The sequence below is a fragment of the Pecten maximus genome, chromosome 11 (genome assembly GCF_902652985.1).
Source record: "Pecten maximus chromosome 11, xPecMax1.1, whole genome shotgun sequence".
In the NCBI taxonomy this organism is placed as follows: Eukaryota; Metazoa; Mollusca; class Bivalvia; order Pectinida; family Pectinidae; genus Pecten; species Pecten maximus.
Genome location: NC_047025.1, coordinates 22,302,542 through 22,325,447, shown reverse-complemented (window position 1 = coordinate 22,325,447; position 22,906 = coordinate 22,302,542). Strand labels below are relative to the sequence as shown.

At 34.8% G+C, this 22,906-nt stretch overlaps 1 protein-coding gene across 1 annotated transcript; it reads left to right on the top strand.

The window, feature by feature from the left end:
• The first annotated feature begins 470 nt into the window (after nt 1–470).
• LOC117337158 (protein unc-93 homolog A-like) lies at nt 471–22,284 on the top strand. Its single transcript, XM_033898002.1, has 4 exons — nt 471–1,692; nt 9,836–9,971; nt 14,874–15,005; nt 16,143–22,284. Exons 1-4 carry the CDS (start codon nt 523–525, stop codon nt 16,367–16,369), a joined length of 1,665 nt encoding a protein of 554 aa, XP_033753893.1. The 5' UTR covers nt 471–522; the 3' UTR covers nt 16,370–22,284.
• Nucleotides 22,285–22,906: the final 622 nt, after the last annotated feature.

Genomic DNA, 22,906 nt, shown 5'->3' with positions numbered 1-22,906 from the left:
CTGATATGAAGATAGATAAAAACGGTTATAGATGTGGCTGGACATGATGTCTCGTTTCTGTCTTGTGCTCAACTGAACATACAAACATGTCTCTTACTATCTAACACTGCTTTTATTAATACGGAGCGAACAGTGACACTTTCTCCTCTGTACGTGACTCCTTCGTTAACATCTATGCATTATGTTGTCTTTTAAAAAGTATTATAGATTGAATTGATTAGCTAGATTTAAGCTCTTTGTAAAGTCGTTTGAATTTTTATGAATTGTGGCTAATAAGCACACGACCTTTTACATATTCAAAATGTATCTAATTTCCAAAACAATATATACTGTAGCATCACTGACGAGCCCTACAGGAACAAGTATCTATAGAATGCAGTTTTATCAAGCTTACAATCATCTAGATATTACACAATTCACATTGAAAGGATCATGTCTAATTATTTTCCATTCTTTGATTTGACAGATTCCTGACAAGAATGTTTGCTGACGTAACGTTGGGTTAACTTCCCCTTCTTCACTATGATGGCCGACTGTGACTCCTCCCCAGATCACACGCCTTCTCGGGAGTCGGATTCCGCAGAGGTCAGGGCAATATTATGGGGTAGACTAGGGCGACGCCTTGAAGGAGGCACCGACGAAACTCCGGCCATTTCAGAGCAGATGGCACCGACATCTGGAACTGCGCGTCCGTCGTCTATAAAGCGACCAACACGATTAAGTGATGAATGGAACGAACTTCGAAGACTGCGCGGCAGCCCTGATGGTCAGGATAACATTTCCATTCCATCGCACAGAATGGAAAGCAGACGTTCCATATGGAAGAATTTTATATCCCTGTGCACAAGTTTGATGTGTGCTTTTATATCTTTTCTGCCGTTACGAAATATTCAAAGTAGTCTCTATACCAACTACCACCTAGGTACTTTATCACTAGCTGTGATTTACGGAAGTTTTATCATCGGGTGTGTTCTGTCCTCTTGGATTGCTCAGAATGCCAGACCAAAAGGTCTCATCCTCGTTTCCGTATTCAGTCACGTGCTATTTGTGGCGGCAAATATGTTCCCATCATTCATCACATTGATTCCTGCTTCCTGTCTGTTTGGATTTCTTCAGGCACCGTTATGGTCGGTACAGGAACTCCTGATTGGTAGTTACGGGACGAGTTACTCGGCTGTCACAGGAATGAGAATGGAGCGATCTATTCAACAATTTCAGGGAGTGTTCGTTATATTTTGTCACTCTGCGCAAATATTTGGAAATCTGTTGGAATCGCTTGTGTTAGGTATGGATGATACAACAACAAACACAATGTTTCACGGGAACTACTCCAACTATTTACGGGAGGAGTCCCTTGCGACAAACTGCACCTCTCCGTGCAGAACACCAATGACATATTCCTATAACGTGTTCGGGTACGAAATCTTCCCCAACACTATGCTGCTAGACGGAAGGTTACACCAAGTGGAGATTCTAAAAATAATCTTCCTAGCTATTGGATGTGTTTCGGTCACTCTAGTGGGGCTTTGTTTACGAAAACCTGACATAATTTTGAACAAAAGGAAAATGTGTTTAAAGGAAAAGGTTCAGGAGAGTTTAAGCTTCTTCAAGACAAAAACATTCCTCATGCTTGGATTATTGATGATATTTACGGGCATGCAACAGGGAATCGTCATCAATGACGTCACAAAGGTAAGTATTGTCATATTACCCATGTAGAATGTGCAAGTCGATCTGAACGTCCCCGTCGCTTTTTTGTTACTGTATTGATTATGTGATTTATAATAATATATCTGAGACTTGAGATTAGCAGGTTCCTATATATTTAGATTTCTGTCTCTATATATACATGCATATATCAATCATCGTCATAATACTCACGAAATCGATAGCAGGATATTCTCAGCTGTCATATTTGACATGACTGCGTTTCAGAGATGACTACCATTATTTACTTCTTTACCCGTCACCTCACTCATTTGATGCGGGAACAGGTGGACATAGGTTCTTGGATCTAAATACCTTTAATTAATCTTACTGTGGACGTAGGTTGTAAAATATTGAGTGTTAAAACAGCTGCGCTTTGGATGTCGGCTATGATCTGCAGACTTTTAATTAGCTTCGCGGTAAGTCGGAATTACACACGTAAATGACTGATCAAAGTGTCCAGAGGAGATCATTAGAACATGTTCCTTGCTATCAATTAAGCTCTATAATCTCCCCACTCTCGCTACTATCAAAGTGATGACAGTGCACAGAAACGCACTAACTAGGAAAATAAAAATGATCGAAATCGATAACAAGTATGAACAAAAGAAAAATGGGAATAAAAAGTACGGGGGAAATACGACCAGGGGATCCGAAAGGGTAAGTTTCCTTTATTTCATCGACAAAACCATTATATAAATCTACATCACATCAAGGTTATGCCACGTACACAAAGGTAAAAAAAAAACGAAAGTAGCACGTATATCAATGTGTGTCGATACGTAATTCTCACCGAGATGACGAGTCCATCATAAAGCTTTTTATAGAATTCATCCACCTGCAAGTCTCAAAACTCTGCGTTGTACACTATATTTTTTTCTCCGCAGTCGATATATTTCGTGAAAATCGTGATTTTAAACACCATAGGTTGAGGATTTTCATTGGTACATACACTTGGTGTCTACAATAGGCTTGCAGCAGCTCGACATTTGTCCTTTTGTTTATGATCACCCCACGCAAAAAGGTGACCATAAATGTCGGATTCACCAAACAAAAATCTTCTCTGTGTGTGATCGATATTTACATTAAAGCACAATGCGATAGCCATGTATTGTTGACGTAACAGGTAGACGGATTAATTATTTACCTGAAAAAGATTATCATCAACATTGTACGTAATCACCTTTGTACTGATCACAAACAACAGAGCAGCGTGTTACCACGTGTCTGGTGTGTGTAATAGAACGGTTTGATCAGTTAAGGTTAAATCAGTAAAACATTACAGGTCTATCATCCCAATTATATGAATCAGACTGTTTTATAAAGACAAAGAATAACAGATAAGTATGTATTAAGGGAAACTTCAGTTTGAAATTATGGTCGACGGAGACTCTTACATTGTCACCTATTTAATTTGAATATTGAAATTCACATCTCTCATGTGTTGATCATACACTGTCCAAATAATGATGGATTAAAAAAAAAGTATTAATTGTTTGACTGAACTCTAAATGCAATATAGAAATCATATTTAATATAAATTTACACAGTCCTCAGTAAACTGGTTTATCCCACTATCGAGTCATCACTTATTCCACTGTAAAACGTTCTGATAAGTTTGCCCCCTTCTACAGTGATCACTATTCCAGTAGAGTTGCTGCCTCGCGATGTTGCAGAAGCCACAAAACTCTTTTCTATATGGCATATCTCAATTCTTAAACATTTGAATTGATAATCAAGTATAAGAAACTTAAGTCATCTTGCATCATTCCTGCTGTGTTTAAACGACCAATGCCAAACCATGATATCCTAATGCCGACTTTGTGTAGATAGTTTGAATCCTGATGGATAGTGTCTGTCAAAATGAAATATTTTGTAGCAGACTTTATCTTCCTGTTAACAAATTTCGTTCCTCATTGACAGATCGAAATGTTTCTGTTCCCATTTCAAACTGAACTATCCCAATATACATAATTTTCATTCCGACAATAAAATGGGTTGAAGAAGGTGAAAAACCTACCAGGTATTTTTTCAATTTAGAAAATAGGAATTTTGTTACAAAAATTATACCAGTCATAGAAAAAGATGGTGGAGAAATAATCAGGAATCAAGAGGAAATTTTAAATGAAGTGCAGCAATATTATGAAAGATTGTATTCAGAAGACAATAATTTCCAATTATTGCAAAATATAAATTTGAATGAATATCTTAATGTAAATAATATACCAAAATTGAATTTTATAGAAACAAACAGTTTAGAGGGTAACATTACTTTAAGTGAAGCATCTCAAACTCTAAAAAATATGAAAAATAATAAAAGTCCAGGATCTGATGGCTTTACAGTAGAATTCTTTAAATGTTTTTGGAAACAATTAGGTCATTTTGTAGTAAGATCAATTCAATATGGATTTGATATTAAAAATTTATCTGTTACACAAAAACAGGGAATCATAACATGTTTACCAAAGGGAGATAAGCCAAGACAATACTTGAAGAATTGGAGACCCATTTCACTTCTGAATACAATTTATAAAATTGCTTCAGGTTCAATTGCAAATAGAATAAGAAAAGTGTTAGATAAACTTATCAATACTGATCAGTCTGGTTTTATTTCAGGTAGGTATGTAGGTGAAAACACTAGAGTTATATATGATATTATGCACTATGCAGAAGAGAATGATATTCCTGGAATGTTACTCACAATAGATTTTGAAAAAGCCTTTGACTCGGTTAGTTGGGATTTTATTGATAAAGTGCTTGATTTTTTTAACTTTGGGGATGATATAAAGAACTGGGTTCATATTTTTCAAAATGGTTCAAATTCATCTGTAAATCAGGGGGGCAATTTATCTTCATTTTTTAATATCAAACGTGGATGTCGACAAGGTGACCCTATATCTCCATATTTATTCATTTTATGTGCTGAAGTCCTAGCAATTAGAATAAGAAATAATGATAATATTAAAGGAATAAATATAGAAGATACTCCACTACTGTTATCTCAATATGCAGATGATACATCAGTTATCCTTGATGGATCTAGAAATTCATTAAGAGAGACATTGGATGAGTTAAAAGGATATGCAGATATATCTGGGTTAAAAATAAATAAAAGCAAGACAGAAGTAATATGGATAGGTAGCATGAAATATAGTGAAGAACAATTTTGCCCAGAATGGAACCTACATTGGGGAAACCAAAAATTTAACATATTGGGTATTGACTTCCATGTTGATTTACATAAAATGACTAAAATGAACTTTGACAAGAAATTGGTTAAACTTAAATCTCTTTTGAATAATTGGAATAAAAGGATACTTACTCCTATTGGTAAAATACATATAATTAAATCTCTTTTGGTATCACAATTTAACCACCTTTTTATAGCTCTACATGATCCTGATTTAGCATTTATCAAAAGACTAAACACAGAACTCTATAGCTTTCTTTGGAATAGTAAAGTAGACAAGGTGAAAAGGGACATTATCATAAAAGACTATACAGAAGGGGGTTTGAAAATGCTTGATATATATTCTTTTATAAAGGCGCTAAAGTTATCATGGATTAGAAGGTTATACTCTAAAGCAAGTAAATGGCAACTAATCTTAGGCAGAAGTATTGATATAGGTATGTTAGCTAATTGCGGATCAGGATACATCAGAAAATGTGAAATGAAATGCAAAAACAAATTTTGGAAAGATGTGTTCAAATCTTGGGGATGCCTTAAAGAGAAAGAAGAGACATTTTTAGTAAATAGGAATTTTTCAATAATGAAAACACCCATCTGGTTTAATAAAAACTTAACAGTAAATAATAAAATGGTGTTTTATAAGAAATGGTATCAGAAGGGGATTTTTATAATCAATAATTTATTTAAATTGCCAAATTTAAATACTTTTTATACTTTTCAGGAATTTAAAGATAAATACAATATCAATACCAACTTCCTTACATACCATGGTATAATAAACTCTATTAGGAAATACACTGCTCACAAGCATATAGAAAATGAAAATCTAACTTATCCATTAGTACCCATTCATTTAGAATTTTTTTTTTAGAAATATTAAGGGCTCTAAAGACTTCTATAACATACTTTCTTTAAACAATAATATATCTACAGGAAAAAAGAAATGGAATAGAATGTTTGAATTAGATGATGAAACTTGGAAGAATATATTTATGATCCCTTTCGAAGTTACTAAAAGTTCTAAATTACAGTGGCTCCAATATAGAATAAACCAACATATATTAACCACTAATTCATATTTATTCAAAATCGGATTGACTGGTAGTCCAATCTGCTTCTTCTGTAAAACAGAATCAGAAACAATTGTACATCTATTATGGGAATGCAAAGAAGTACAGTCATTTTTTGATAACTTTGAATTTTTGCTAGATACGCTATTGATTCCATTTACTTTCAATAAAGAAACTTTCATTTTTGGCATGAGAAACAAGAAAAATATATATTATAAAACAGATAATCTTATATTACTCATTATGAAGCAGTACATCTATAGAACAAGATGTTTACAGCAAATTCTATCGGTACTAGCACTGAAACTTACTATTAGAGATAATTACAATATTCAAAAATATGTTTTTATTGGTAAAGATAAGGGAAATATAGAAACATTTCATAATAGATGGAAAAAATGGGATAAACTTTTACAGACAACACCCAACTCTTGACAATACTTCTCAACTATTTTTTTTTGTCTTTTTATTTTGTATGTTATTAAGCACACTGCGATAATCTGTTATTATACGAAATGGCACATCTCTCTCTCTCTCTCTCTCTCTCTCTCTCTCTCTCTCTCTCTCTCTCTCTCTCTCTCTCTCTCTCTCTCTCTCTCTCTCTCTCTCTCTCTCTTCTACATATTATGTACAAAAGTGTTTGCTTTTGTGTATGTTTGTGTGTGATGAGGGTGCGTGTGTGTGTTGATGTGTATTTGAAAGTGCAAAAGTCTATATTGTTGTGACTGCGAGTGTGTGTGAGAAAGAAAAAAAAATTATGTTACACATATGTCATTGATTATGAATTGCACCTATGATGTGAATATTGCTGCTGCTGCTGAAGATGATAAAATTGTGAGTTTTATTGAGGGTGAATCATCATGATGATGATGCATGTTGATTGATGATGATGATGGTGAGGATGATGGTAATTGAATGATGATGATGATGATGATGATGATGATGATTGAATGATGATGATGATGATGATGATGATGATGAGTAGGATGATGATGGTGATGATGATGATGATTGAATGATGATGATTATGATGATGATTATGATGATGATGATGTTGATGATGATGATGATGATGATGATGGTGAGGATGCTGGTGATTGAATGATGATAATGATGAGGATGATGATGATGACGATTGATGATTGATGACGATTGATGATGATGGTGGTGGTGGTGAGAACGAGGATGATTATTGCAGATGAGGATGATGACTATTGAAGATGATTTGATGTTGATGATGATGATGATGATGACGATTGAGGATTGATGATGATGGTGGTGGTGGTGAGAACGAGGATGATTATTGCAGATGAGGATGATGACTATTGAAGATGATTTGATGCTGATGATGATTTGATGATGATGATGATGATGATGATGATGATGATTTGATGATGATGATAATGATTGGATGGTGATGTTGATGATAAGGATGAGGATGATATGATGAGGATGAAGATGAGTGTGTGAGTAGTTAGGATAATTGTTAAAAGATTATGGCAGTAGTGTGCATGTGCTATATTAAAATTATTGACTGTTAATGATATATGTGTTTTTGGAAAATAAAAAAAAATATAAAAAAAAAAATTTCATTCCGACAGCAAAGACATTGCAACACCTTTTTTTATTATTATTATTCAAACATATTTGAGCGTATATCTTCTCGGCGTTCTGTCAATAGTAAAATTACTTATCATTTCAATCATATATATTTATATCAATGACATACTATACGACATCGTCATCGACATACGACGTATTTACACCATGACCAACACGGACATATTCGGTAATTTGTATTCATATTGATAGCTTTAAACAGATAATTTTGCGCCAAACTGATTACAGGGAACAAACACAAGACATATTACACAAGTGTAATATAATTATTTAAATCCAAAAATCACCATTCCTGAAATTCAGACAGTTTCTACCAAGCACGTAAACTTTTTAAGAAAAAAGAAACAAAATGTTTCCTGGAACGGTTTAATGTCAAGCCAGGCCAGGAAGGATAGTTGCGCATTGAGTGTTGTTATTTTGCATCCGGGTTTTAATATTCAATTTGTGGATGATTTTTATGGATCAAAAGCATGTCATTAAATATAATTAAGATAATTGTTTATTCTTAGATAAGAATCGTTTGCCGTTTTTGGCGATCCATGTCAAACAGTGTTCCAAAAAGTATTATCCATATTTCACCGTTAAAAATATTCCATTTAAGTGTCGAAGTCCTTGACCTTGTTTCAGTGGCGTAGAACATTTCTGACTAATAACTAACCAGTTTTATTTATGCTGAGTAATAACCGGTGTCACAGAGTGTATGATGCTCACGAATACTGTCTAGGTATAGCTGAAAAAGAAAACCAAAGGGAACAATCCCGATATCGATCTATCGATCACGTGGTGACTGGGTGCATCATATGTATCATATATATCATTCAGTAATCGCTATTCCCTCCGGGTTACACACTGCTAATTAAAGAAAACAACACACATGTCATCTGGTTCACACATTAATTAGTTTAATACAACAAACTCTCAATAAACAGGAGAATATGCGTTCTACCCGAGATATCATGGTATCATTTTAAAAACATTAAACACCATGCAAGTTTAAGTTGGTTTTGATTATGCTCAGATGAGCATTGATGCACTGTTAAAATTTGTTGGTTTTTTATAAAGAAAAATCCAATTACGTTGATGGCATTTCGTAATTTTGAAGGATAATTTGTTTACTGTCAACACCTGAAAGTCACGCGTTGCTGTCTCGGCATACATTAGTACACCTCGTTCTCATGGAAATGAACCGATTCAATACTCCCCAGTGACAATAATATCACTTAAGTGGATTTGAAATGTAAAAGAAATCCTATCCTTGTCTAAATGGTTTATGTAATTATAGAATGTAGAATGTGTTCATTGCTCTGGCCAGACGAGGAGCGTGTCTATTCCCTGAAGCAAAATCCATCATTTGGGCTACATCAATTTTCCTGGTAAAATTATTCTCTTCCAAAGAGACATACTTCAAAACATTATTATGCATCCTCGGACATAAGTATCAACTATATGAAATTTGGATGTGAGAAGGTAACAGGGGTGTTGCAAAATAAGAGAAATATATTCCCATGAAGATTTAGTGAGTATTCAAGTTAGTGCTACATTTATTAAGGAAGTATAGTTAGACCTATGAAATATCAGAAAATGGATTTTTCTGTAGACTGAAATTTACAGCATCACATCGCTGAGCCGTTACAAATTGTAGGTAAAATGCATTACCTTAATATCATGCTCGTCTAAGTGTCTATAGCTTCACGTTTGGGTAGTTTTACCGACCATAGAAATATTTTGATAGTCCTTTTTCTTTAAATGGTATTTTTGTTTATTTCTGTACATGTTTGGGTTTCTTGAGGTTTTGGTTCTGGTATATTTATCCTTGATCAGAGGGGGTACATACTGAATTCTATTGCGTCGTGTTGAGTGAAACGGTGTCAGCTTGTTCCCATATGATCTACAGTATCTGATATATAATGAAGATAGGGATGTGATATTTCAAAAATAACTTTGTATGTCTAAATGGAAATATGTTTATGTTAATATATAAATGTTAACATTCCTGAAGTGTCATATAGGACTGTAAAAAGAAAAAGAAGTTTCAATGCGATAAATAATTAACTGATTCCTATTTTAGTCTGTCGTCATAGACGTCCAGTTGATTTGGTCCACAAATGTCAGTACAGGCTTTTAATCATGTCAGCACTCTTCATTTTCGTTTAGCTTGATACTGAGTTTTACTAAGAACTAATATTACTTCTCTGCAAGGAAAACAAATGCACTGTCTTCATTTGCGTATGTGTGTGTGTCTGTCCAGGTGTACGGTACGGACGGCCTGGGTCTATCAATGGTGGGATACTTCATGATGTGTTATGGAACTTGCCAACTAGCAACCCTGCTTGTGTTGGAGAGGTTTCAGAAGCGAGTGAAACCTATTATCTTCGTCCTAAAAGGTGAGTACCGTCCAACCTGCTCTTGGTAATATACAAAAATCACCTTGCATAGGTTCATGTAAATGCATTTCATCCAATATAAAGCATTGTATCCATTTTAAAGCATGGTATTTACCAGTAAAATATCGAAAATCATTCATTCTATAAAAGAGGTATTTTTCACTAGTTAAGAAATATCACTTTTTCAGAAACGCCAATGGGGAAATTTAAGATTTACATATGCTCTCCGTTATATGATGTCATAATGCAAGATAGAATACATAACGCCACGATTGGTGCCGTTGACAGGGGACCGCAATGAATTCTTTGAATTCGAAGAAGCATTGTACCACTACAAAGCATTGTACCACTACAAAGCATTGTACCACTACAAAGCATTGTACCACTATAAAGCATTGTACCACTACAAAGCATTGTATCCACTATAAAGCATTGTATCCACTATAAAGCATTGTATCCACTACAAAGCATTGTACCACTATAAATCATTATATCCACTATAAAGCATTGTACCACTACAAAGCATTGTATCCACTATAAAACATTGTATCCACTATAAAGCATTGTACCACTACAAAGCATTGTATCCACTACAAAGCATTGTATCCACTATAAAGCATTGTATCCACTATAAAGCTTTGTATACACTATAAAGCATTGTATCCACTATGAAGCATTATATCCACTATAGAGCATTGTATAAAACATTGTATCCACTATAAAACATTGTATCCACTATAAAGCATTGTATCCACTATAAAGCATTGTATCCACTATAGAGCATTGTATCACTATAAAACATTGTATCCACTATAAAACATTGTATCCACTATAAATCATTGTATCCACTATAAAACATTGTATCCACTATAAAACATTGTATCCACTATAAAGCTTTGTATCCACTATAAATCATTGTATCCACTATAAAACATTGTATCCACTATAAAGCTTTGTATCCACTATAAATCATTGTATCCACTATAAAGCTTTGTATCCACTATAAATCATTGTATCCACTATAAAACATTGTATCCACTATAAAGCTTTGTATCCACTATAAAACATTGTATCCACTATAAAGCATTGTATCCACTATAAATCATTGTATCCACTATAAAACATTGTATCCACTATAAAGCTTTGTATCCACTATAAAACATTGTATCCACTATAAAGCATTGTATCCACTATAAATCATTGTATCCACTATAAAGCATTGTATCCACTATAAAGCATTGTATCCACTATAAAACATTGTATCCACTATAAAGCTTTGTATCCACTATAAATCATTGTATCCACTATAAAACATTGTATCCACTATAAAGCTTTGTATCCACTAGTACTGTTAAGCATTTTATACACTGTAAACGCGTTGTATCTTTATTAAAGACATGTAAAGTTTTGAATATTTCCTTCCCTGCTAAAAATATTGAAAGTAACAACAAATTTGTTAATGTTTTCAATTTTGGTATATTTTGGAAACATGTTCATTGTTCACGCTATATTTACAACTTACTGGCAATATTGTCTACTGATAAAATTGGGAGAATAATCAAACATTTACGTAAAGGCACATGCAAATCTATCCAACTATTTCTATTGCATTGCATTGCATTATTAGAGAATTATTACATCCCAACGTCTTGGAAACCCTTGAAAATGAGGGGTACCTGTAAGTATGATTAAAGTATCATATACTAAGGGAAGACTATACTGTTCATATAAATACTTATAATTTTATATTATTACTGTTAAAATAACGTATAAAGCTAGCAGTTCGAAAATGACTCCTTAGATGTTCAATAATAAAACAGTTTAAAACATTTTCTTTCAAAGGAATCTCTTATCAGCAGCTCCTTACATGATAATTGTTTCTTAAAGTACAGACGTTTTAACACTAGTGATTTCGTGATATCAAATTCTAAGGGAAAGTGGAAAATTGCATTAATTTTGTTGGAAACCTTGATGGTTTTTCCTTCGAAAATTAGCAATTTGAAGATTAAGAGGTAACCTTAGGTAGAAGTCATCTTTGTAGCTGATTATTAGTCACATTCATAAGACCTGGATATTTCTGGTGTAATTGCAGATAAATCAATTATCCCAATATTTTATCCCAATAGAAACGCATCAAGCGGTAACAATTATCACCGACGTTCGGAACGAAAACGCATCCATCAATAATGCTCCATTACGCTAAGTGGAATACTGTGTACCTCCGAATTACATCGTCTTAATACTTTGTAGCGACTGCATAATAGATATAAATTACGCAACGAACGAAAAAAATCTAAATGATTTGAAAAAGAAACTTCTATATTACTTGTTTATAATTTATATAAAGTGTCCTGGGTAGGTACAAAGGTAATAAGAAAACTATTTTTGTATCGTATTGAATCACTGATCATACTTAACAATATTTTTCTACTAGATTTAACAAAACAATGGGTGTCAGATAGGCAATTTAACACTCTCTTAAAGTATCTGAGTTGGAGACCTAGGTCAGGGCTTAGTCGACATAATTTGGTATGCGGAAATTGGCATAAGACATAGCTAAAACTATTTAGAGCATATATCATTTTGAAATATATTTTTCGCCCGTTTTGATATAGTTCAATACCAGCAAAGCCTCCCTGTATATTGCCACAGGACTATCCCAGACGCCCGTCAGACACATTTTTGTGACGACCCTTTGGCATTTCCAAACCGTAGGCGTCCACTGCCGTGTGTAATTACCTCCAAATATCTCACCGTCTCTGTGTTCGTCTCGCTGTATACATAAATGACACTGAGATGATTACCGAACCCAAATGGGGGTAGACGTTATATAAGTTATTTCCCAGTACGATCGCCAGATCGATGCGTTGAATTCAAACCTTTAGACTTACAAAACTGATTACGTATATCCACAGGGGTACATTACGCATATTGTTAATTTGGGTTTATCAGTTAAACGTTAACTGATCTGGCTGTCATATTATTTAAATGCTTACTGATATTGTTAAGGTTTATTATTATTGTAAGTTCGGGTTATCTAATATAACTTTTAGAAACGTGGTCTAACTTCAATTAAATTTCACAGTGAACACCGTCCGCTGTGAAAATGTTCTACAGTTAAAATTCAGTCGACCGTGACCCCGCTCGACGCTGCATGCTTTCAGCAGATTTTTCAAGAAACCGTGCATCTGGGGTACTCTTGCACCATATGTGCTGGTAAATCATTACAAATCGAACATTGGAACAGTACAGCTCAGTTACAAAACAATTCTTTTGAAGCGATTGCACAGTGACATGCCGCGTTTGAGGTAAGTCGATAGGGGTAAGACCATTGCTCTGATAATGCAGGGGCATTCGCAACGTCATGTAGCCCAGTGATATGGTGTGCATGAGACAAAATCCCGTTTAGTTGGGCGTCTCCGAGTCACAGGAAGACTGGGTGACAGTCCCAGGGGCGCAAGCCCGCGCAGTACGTGGCGACGTCATGATAGAGGCATACGTCTCTCGTAACTCCGTAACCGATTTCAGACGCACATCAAATTGTCGGCACTCTTGGTCATTTAAAGCCACGACGTCCCACTGTTGGTCCAACACCTAAGCAGAGGCGACGCCAACGTCGAATGCGGTGACTGCTTGCACATGTATACAACCGGTTTCGTTTGGCCTATTGGAGACGCGTATTGTTCAATGACGAGTCTCGCTTTAAGCTAAACAGGTCAGATGGACGACAACGTGTCTATCAACGTCGTTGTGAGCGATATTCTGACGCTTGCATAACGTAAAGCGATATAGTCGGGGAGGGTCTGTTATGGTATGGGCAGGGACATCTCAAGGCGTAAAAACACATTTCGTGGTTATCGATGGTAACCATACAGCAGTAAGATATCGGGATCATGTCTTGAGACCACACGTTCTTCCTCTTATCCATTAACGTAACTTTACGTTGCAGCAAGACAGCAAGAGGCCCAATGTTGCTAGGGTTTATCGTGACTTTCTAGCTCAAAACAACGTTCCAGTTCTTAATTGGCTACCATACAGTCCAGATATTTCCCCCAATCGAGCATTTGTGGCACGAGCTAGACAGGAGGAAGCGCGTCAACGTCCAACCCATGCAGGCCCTTATTCGGGATTTGAATAATATCCTTCAAATGGCAATGAGCACCTTTATGGGATCAATGTCAAAGAAGAGTACGAGCAGCGACTGATGCCAGGTGTTGGCACACACGCTACTGATTTGGATCAGTAAAACGACGAGGTTACTCTTGATTTAACGGTATTCACGCAAACGCCGTTTGTGATAGCTAGGACAACAACAACAAAAAAACAGCAAAATGTATTCAGTAATGATGAAACAATTGAGAAACCCACACCATGAACACATCATCAAAGAATCATGTAATATAATAACTATCGAATATAAACGTGCGTTTCTTTTTTCAGCTAGTATATCAAAACGAAAGCGCTGAAGTATATTTCTATCATATTTCTCTTGCTGGTTTCCACGTCCACGTCCCGCTGATTATCGAAAACCATAAGTTTGTCCTGGTCTCTCTCATGTGCATTGTGTTTATATATATTTTCCCTTGCAGGTTTCCTGGTCTCCCAAATGTACATTTTGATTTTGAGTACTTTCCCTTCCTAGATTCCTGATCTCCTTAGTGTATATTTTGACAGTCTGTGCTTTCCCTTGATAGTGTTCTGATCTCTTAAGTATACATTTAAGTTTTCTGTACTGCCCCTTGCTAGTTTTCTGACTGATCTCCTACGTGTACATTTAAACTTTCTGTACTTTCCCTTGCTAGTTTCCTGATCTCCTAATTGTACATTTGTTTTTTCTGTTTTTCCCTTGCTTGTTTCCTGATCTCCCATGTGTATATTTTAATTCTGATCTTTCTCCTGCAGGTTTCCTGATCTCACTAGGCCTGCTGATTCTTCTGTATGTTTGGGAGCCTGTCGATGATTGTGTCTATACCGTCCTGGGATACATGGCTCTTTGGGGAGCAGTGGACGCTGTCTGGCAGTCCCAGGTTCAAAGTAAGTTAGATAACTATCAAGGTAGGAACAGGTAGAAATGAGCAGTACCTTAGGAACTAACGCTCGGTATTACCAAAAACAGTAAAAGTAAGTCATCTAAAACGTTAATTGACCGGTGGCCAACAGTACAAACTGATCAATACTTAAGGGACTAACGAACGGTTAAGGAAAAGGGTAATTGCTATTTTGTCTCCTTTTGTTTTTACATAATTATCTGGATGCAAATTCACTTTCCTTTTTTTGTTTCCTTGATCCTAACTTAGATAGAATTATCCTAATCAACCTGTGCACCTGCATAATTGTATTCATCATCAACGAAATTGCTGTTTATTTTTAGAATTGCAAGGAAATTTACAATAAACATCTTTTATCGTATATTAATAACAATTACAATCAGGCAAATTTGGAATCATCGTAATTTACCATTCAAATAAAATTAAGAATATATGGAAGCTTAACCCTAATACACATGTGATTATGTAGCTATGTTTACCTACAAGAGAAGTAGTGTAAACCATGTGTTTACTACAATTACCTGTTTGAGTTTACTAATCAATATATTGATTATGTCGCTGTGCACCGGAGTCATGATTAACACTACCCAAATGAATAGAGTCTGTACATTCAGGTTTATCTGGCTAACACTGTAGTGTCTATCTCAAAATATCCTCTCATAGAATTCCGCTGAGATAGTAAAAATATAGTGTGGAGCTCGGAATGACAGAACCGTCATCGCAATTAATAAGTGGTGATGGAAAGACCCAGGGGCCCAGATAACGTTAGTAATTGAAATGGGAATTTAAAAGGATGATGATTGATTCTTTCTATAGAACGGACGAGGCTGTATTATCTTACCTATATGGAGAGCATTGTGCTGTTTCCATTTCAGTTATCCTAACCAGATGAACGCATCAATTAAGCGAAAATAATGACGACTCATATTTGATAACTTATTTTTACTCATGACAACACACCGTTATTTAGTATTAGATTCGGCCACTAGAAGCAGTAATTATATCTAAAAGAGAACAAAATATAATTTAAAGTGAAGGATATTGTACTACAATTGTCACAAATTAATGCGAATTCAAAACAACACCCTAAATCATACACTAGCTAATATTATTAATTTTACAGATATCCTGGTTTCCAACGTAACACGAAAAGAGCCTGCAATCATTGGGTTCCGGATCTGCCAAGGCTTCGGACTGACTGTCGTGTTCCTTGCGTCCATTTGGCTCTCCCTACTCTACAAACTGTGTCTAGTCTGTGGCGTACTCATCATGGGGGTTTTGGGCTATATGATCCTTGAAATCAACAATAACCCCATGACCCCTCTTGAACCAAGACCGTTCAACGTCTGAGAAATGGTACAATTGTTTGTAGGCCTGAAGAATGAAGATTGCCATATATCTAAGCCGGTAAGGTCCAACTATGGTTGCTTGGAATCGCTACTGATGTCTTCGATTGTGAATCTATTTTAGAATCAAGATCATTCAGAGTCGGATGATCAATTGACGGACATAGATAGTTAGCATTCCTCTTGGGTCTTTAGCAACAAAATTCTGCTATTGATCGGCGAGGTCGTGATCAATGGTTGAAAATAACTCATTTTCATTTTCCCATTTTCGTGAGTGAAAGAAGGAAAAGCGTGACCTACTTTGTTGACCGAGTTTATAGTGATTCATTATAATAACCTAAGCCGTGAATCTTCAAGAAGTCGTATACGAGAAAGCATACATGTTATGGCAAGACTAGCCCTCCTGAAGCAGTAAAACTGGTATACTTGCCGATTATACTGGTTTTTGTCAAAGCATTTATCCAATAACGGGATTAGTTAATTCACAATTGGGCATATTAAAAAACCTTGATTTGTGAAATCGTACTACTTGATAGAATCACGACTATCACAAGACCCCTGGTTACACTTATACAGACGGCATACATTTCAACCTTTCGTGAAAGACTTTTCGAAAATCAGGATCTGCGTGGTCGATATGTTCCCAGAACCACCCGAACGTTGTCAGTGACTATTGTTCGTTGTATATATAGAATAGATCAAGAGCTCTTTTATGTATATATACAATACCCATCATGCATACGATATGCCCAGCAACATTACTTGTGCTGGTTTTTGTTTATTTGTAGACAAACCCAAAGGTTGTGGCATGCTGTCCTGGCCACTCGAGATTCCTCTTAACATCGTTTGTTCCTCAGTTTAACTGAAATTGTTTTAGCTTGATCAATTTTAGAGCGCTGACAAGCGATATCTTAACCATTACTACTTACATGGTTATTAAAAATAATTTCAGGATTTACAATATCACCAGAGAGAAAATACTCGTTTCTTGATGTATCCAAGTGTCCAGGAAGTGAAGAGTTTGTAGTTATCTCCTATACCTTTGTCATTGGACTAGAACTTCATATACTCAATACCATCGATCATTTTTACAATTCTTTTACATTATATTGAATATTTATTGATATTTTGTTTCTGATAATTATTACATATTATTAACCTTTGAATATATTTACACTGCACCCAATAATAAAAAGTTAGTTATAGCCCTTGCATTTTTTCCTCCTCTCTCACTTTTAAATTCTTTTCCATGTAAAGACATATCTGATTTGTCTAGACTATATTATTCAGATAAACACATCTCATTTATGTTTCGTTTTACTATAGTGATCCAGAAATATACAAACAGTAATAATCCCCTTTTGTAGGGAAGATAATTGAAGACCTACAAACACTGAGCGGTTGTATTACATTATAGTTATTAGGTTTACTATGTCCTATGATGCAGAATCGAGTTTCTGTATGAGGTATGACCGGTACTTCCCCCTAAACGGTGTTATATTGTAGAGCAGTTAATTTCCCTCGACATGTTGTGATGGCGCTGATGAGGCCATGAGGTGTTATGTTGCAGCAAGACGCCAGCTGGGTAACCAAGACTGCATACCCACTCAACTCCTTCCATCGATTGACATTTATGTGCAGCAACGATGTAATGTTTTGTGTAAATGAATACGAAGATGTCTCGTTATACTACTCGACCGCTTTAAGTGTGAAATACATACGACGATGGTTGTTCAGACCGCCCAGCAATTTGCTATCAACATGAAGTCTCATGAGTTAATTAGGTATCATCGGTTTTACATGTTAGCGACGCATGTTTGTTTCATTGACTTTAAAACATTATTGAATAATTTAATGCCAAATAATAACCCAAGAATGCATATTCTGTACATATATCTGTATTCATTTGATAAATCACGATAAAACACGTTTAAATATATGTTACAAGTTATTATCCTAGGTTGTTTTCATTTAAATCGGGTAAAATGAATTTTGATTATAGCTTTGGCAAATACGTAAGAAATTGTAAAGACAGTAAAATATTGCACACTTGTGTACAAAAATAAGGTTGATGCAATTTACACAGTGGGAATACCCAACAATATCAATGATGGGCTTTAAAATCCTAAATTTAGTTCCACCCCGGCCCGTTTTCAGGATCAATACGGGACACTTGTTTTCTGTATGATAGGTATTACGACCAATGTGGGATGGGTGATTCAAACTAAGTCCTCTCCGTTTTCTGTATGGTATTTAAATGATTGGTTCATGCTAACAAACTGTAAATCTCATAGAAGTCTCGACATCAGCAAAACTCTTGTTTCCTCTTCAGGTGTAAATAGAAGCTTGTAAAGAGAAGTAATGCTGTAACTTTTGAGTTTTAGACACGGTTGTAGCCCATCACACTATTCGCACTCTGGATATTACATATTACGTGGAGGGACAATGAAAATTTATATTGATTTTCTGCATGTGAATTTGCAGAATTTGGCACATGCTCAAAGCATGAGAAAAGTCATTAAAATTAGTTGCATGATGTCATGAAAGTCTTGTGTAGTGTGCCATCTCAAGCTTGCAGTATTTGCACTTGTGGGTTGAAATGGATACTGCATTTTATTACTTTTCAGAATAGATAGAACCTGCATATTTTGGAATTCGAAGAAGCGTGATTAACTAATTACTCGTTCACAATTAGTGAAGTGAAATTGCACATCAGTTTGAGGAACAAAAGATAAAACACTTCAATGGATAAACAGTCGAATATAAAAGACATATTACCCCATCGCAATTACACAAAAATATCAAGATTCGATAACAAAAATCAATAGGAACAGAGGAGACATGAAAGTTAACCATCACATGAGTTCATACCAAACAGTCGAAGATGTGTTGTGAAGATCAATCGGATACAGTATTTAAGTTGGGAGGGATGCGACTCGTATCAAATAGGACAATCTGCATATCACGTCACAAAAACAAATGTGAATTCTCAAAAATCGATTGAATGTTTCTGTGACTATAAACTTAAACATCAATAAGGCTTTTTGTTGGCAATATGAATATAAATGCCTTATCTCACCCCGAGATCGATAGAAGATGGTGTATGCTAAAATATCTGGTGATTTGCATTTCATTGGTAAATGGGATTCAGCTGCATGTAGTACAACAATGTATCAGACTGTAACATACCTTACCAATGATAACATCGTTAGGTTACATTGTATATATGGCTTGTCAAAAAGAGATATACTTTCATATGTACAGCTAGTAGTCTCACATGGCTCGATTGTGTATTGTTAGTATTCCTGGGAAACCTGCAATACTTTCCGTATAGTACTCTGCAGTAGTAGAACTGTATCCGATCGAATCTGCCTTTTCCTCAATGGATAAAATGGTCATACAGCATAGACCATGATATATATATGTGTGTGAAACTTAGGTAGACATCCGATACATAATCTGTCATCTATAATATAATTATTACTAACAAAATTGATTTTCACTGAGCCCGTAGAGACACTCAGCTTTGAACAACGCACTGAATAACTGATGAAGGTGTGATAGTACATATTGTACTAGTCACACAAATACCATGTATAAATAGTTCACATTATGTGTATACAATGTATGTACCAGTATCTTCAGAAAATCGGATTAATTATATAAATATGTCAATGATAGCGGAGTTTGCAAAACACGCACATAATAACTTAACGTTATATACTTTTTTTTGTATTATATATGATCAGATTTCCTCATTCTTTGTCTTAAACATGGTCATGTGGAGGTCAATATTTTGAGATTTTAACCTGACATTTCGATCATTAGAATCAACGGGCTATATTGCATGTATGACGTTATAATCAGTGTGACTTCACAATACCCCAATGAAATGCAATTCCATCCTTTTGCAAACAGGTTGCATATCTAATATCAAAATTAAAGACCTTTGATTCGGTCAATATGGTGTTATTCCGACCTAGCAGAATCTAAATCATTTACCTCACCAAAGGTCCGTTATTGATAAATATTATCATACATGTTACATTATATATCAACATATATCATGTTAACTATTAACAAATACTTTACATATATGTACATTAACATACATTCTAACTTATATGTACACATACCACGTGGTTTAATTGCGTATGTAGAACGTGATATGTTAATCAGAATTAACTTTTTAGCAACTCTGAAAAGTATGAGTATTATCTAGGACAGAGATAAATACCGATGTAAACTTTATATAAATCAAAAGTATAAGATTTACTGGGGATACGGGGCGGTGTTTAGAATATAGTTCGGTTTGTAGAATATGGGTCGGTTTAAAAAAAAAAAGTCATCATTTTAACTTTATCATTTATTGCTCAAATAATTCACGTATATATATACTTTTGCCATTAAAATACCGTGTGCCGTTAAAGTGCATGTGTTTCACCAATTGATTGTTAAATGTAATGTGTATCAACATTAGCTAATCTTAGGTCACCTTTAAAAGCTATTTTCTGAAGTTTTCGCAGTAGTATGGTTATCATGCGGCGGCTGATTGATAAGTTGTGAGCCTCGTATTGAAGGAGGTACTCAATGATGTTCTTTTTAAGTTCTACTTTTCTCTGACTATGTAGGGCCGTGTACCCAAGGACTGGTCTCATTTGATTAGTTTATATTGACGAGGCAGCACTCTAAAGTAAACAAAACAAGCGGCTTTTGCAAAATGGACAAGAAAATGAGTTCTATAAAACTGACATCGAGGCCATTAAACACCGTTGGCAAAAGTGTATAGATACTGAAGGGGATTATGTTGAAAAGTAATACAATAGTCCGGAAAAATTAAAATCCTTCAATATGAGACTCACAACTTATCAATCAGCCCTCGTACCTGATCATTGATTGTGTAGTTTCAATATGCTCATCTTTTGTTTTTCAGTTAGATTATTTATAAAAAAAAAAAAAGCATTCTAGATTCCGACCACACATGTAAAACACTGCACTATGCTTCACTCTTTTGGTAACATAAATGTTGCATTGAAATTTTGTTTTCAATTCCCTTCGTTTTTTTTTTATCAGATCATGTTTTGAAATGCCATCCTTAAACATAATATAAAAGTTCGTAAGGAATATGGAAACCACTTAGGTTTTTCTAATCAATTCAAGACTTGGATATCGGAAGTTGTGTACAGACATTTTTTTTAAATTTGTAATTTTCAACAACAAAATAAATAAATAAATAAAAGAATATCCTTTAAAAAGTTGAAACAAATTACACATATTCATTTTAAATATACTCGAATCATCTTGACATATCTAAGTAGAGTTAAGAGCTTACCCGCCCAATACGAATACTTTAAAGAAACGAGGTACCCCGTGTTCCATAAGTACACACATTAAAAGTATCACATATACGGTGGTTATAAATGTATCATTCCTTACTTTCCCATGGATGATTTATTATGACATTATTATATCATTTAGTATTCCTTATGATGCGTAGACATTACTTTATGGAACTGTAATATAAAAGTAAGCATTCCTCATTATTTGTGATTTAGATATAACACCGTCTTATCAGAAGATGGTGATATAATGATATAATGTTTTATACATTGTTTTCTCTCCTTTACTGATATTCTAGCCCCGAATTTGTTATTGTATTATATTTTACATGAGTTTCCGTGTCCAATACCTCACACGAAGGTTTACTTCTTTTAAATATCTTTGTATAAAATTATTTGTTTTCCTTTTCTCTCAGTAATGAGCAGCTTAGTTATAATTTTCATTTTTTCTCAGTTGGATAAGATGCTCTATAGGCTGAACATCCACGACTTTTTTCCACTGATTGTCTATCTAGTCTTTCATTCAGATATTTGTCTACAAATATGTGTGTTGTCCATGAATAAAATAGTAAAATACCAATGACATTTTTCACTTATATTGGATTTTTTCGTCTGTTTGTACAGACAAAGTGTACGAATGAAGAAGTTACTGATGAGTTGTTGACAGAAGGTAGGGTGATAGCTCGACTGCTGAGATTAGTTATTTCTACCAAAAGGTTCTACAAACAAAACAAGTGAATAATACATCTAAATATGATTATAGTGATAGATAAGGTAATTTGTATACTAATGTAACTACATCATGCGATTGTTTCGTCCTGCTACGATACTACATCACTGACTCTGGCAGTTAAATGTGTGGAAACCTAGAAAGGAACTCGGAGAAATCAAATTGAGCATAAACAAATGTTAGAATACATATGGTTGTGTAAATTAACCCCAAAATTTGAATCAGTTCTGGTAAATTTTGGATGTTGGATGATTTTCAAAGAACATGAAATATACAACGCTAAACCTGTGCCATTTTTTATCAGAAAAAAAACAAAATATACCGATATAATAACCAAACCATATTTCAAACTCAAGATCGATTAAACGAAGACAAAATATACACACAAATATAAAGGAGGTGGTGCATGGCGGCCCACGGCCGAATCTTATTTTATGCATAATATTATGATAGACTTTTACCAAATACATGT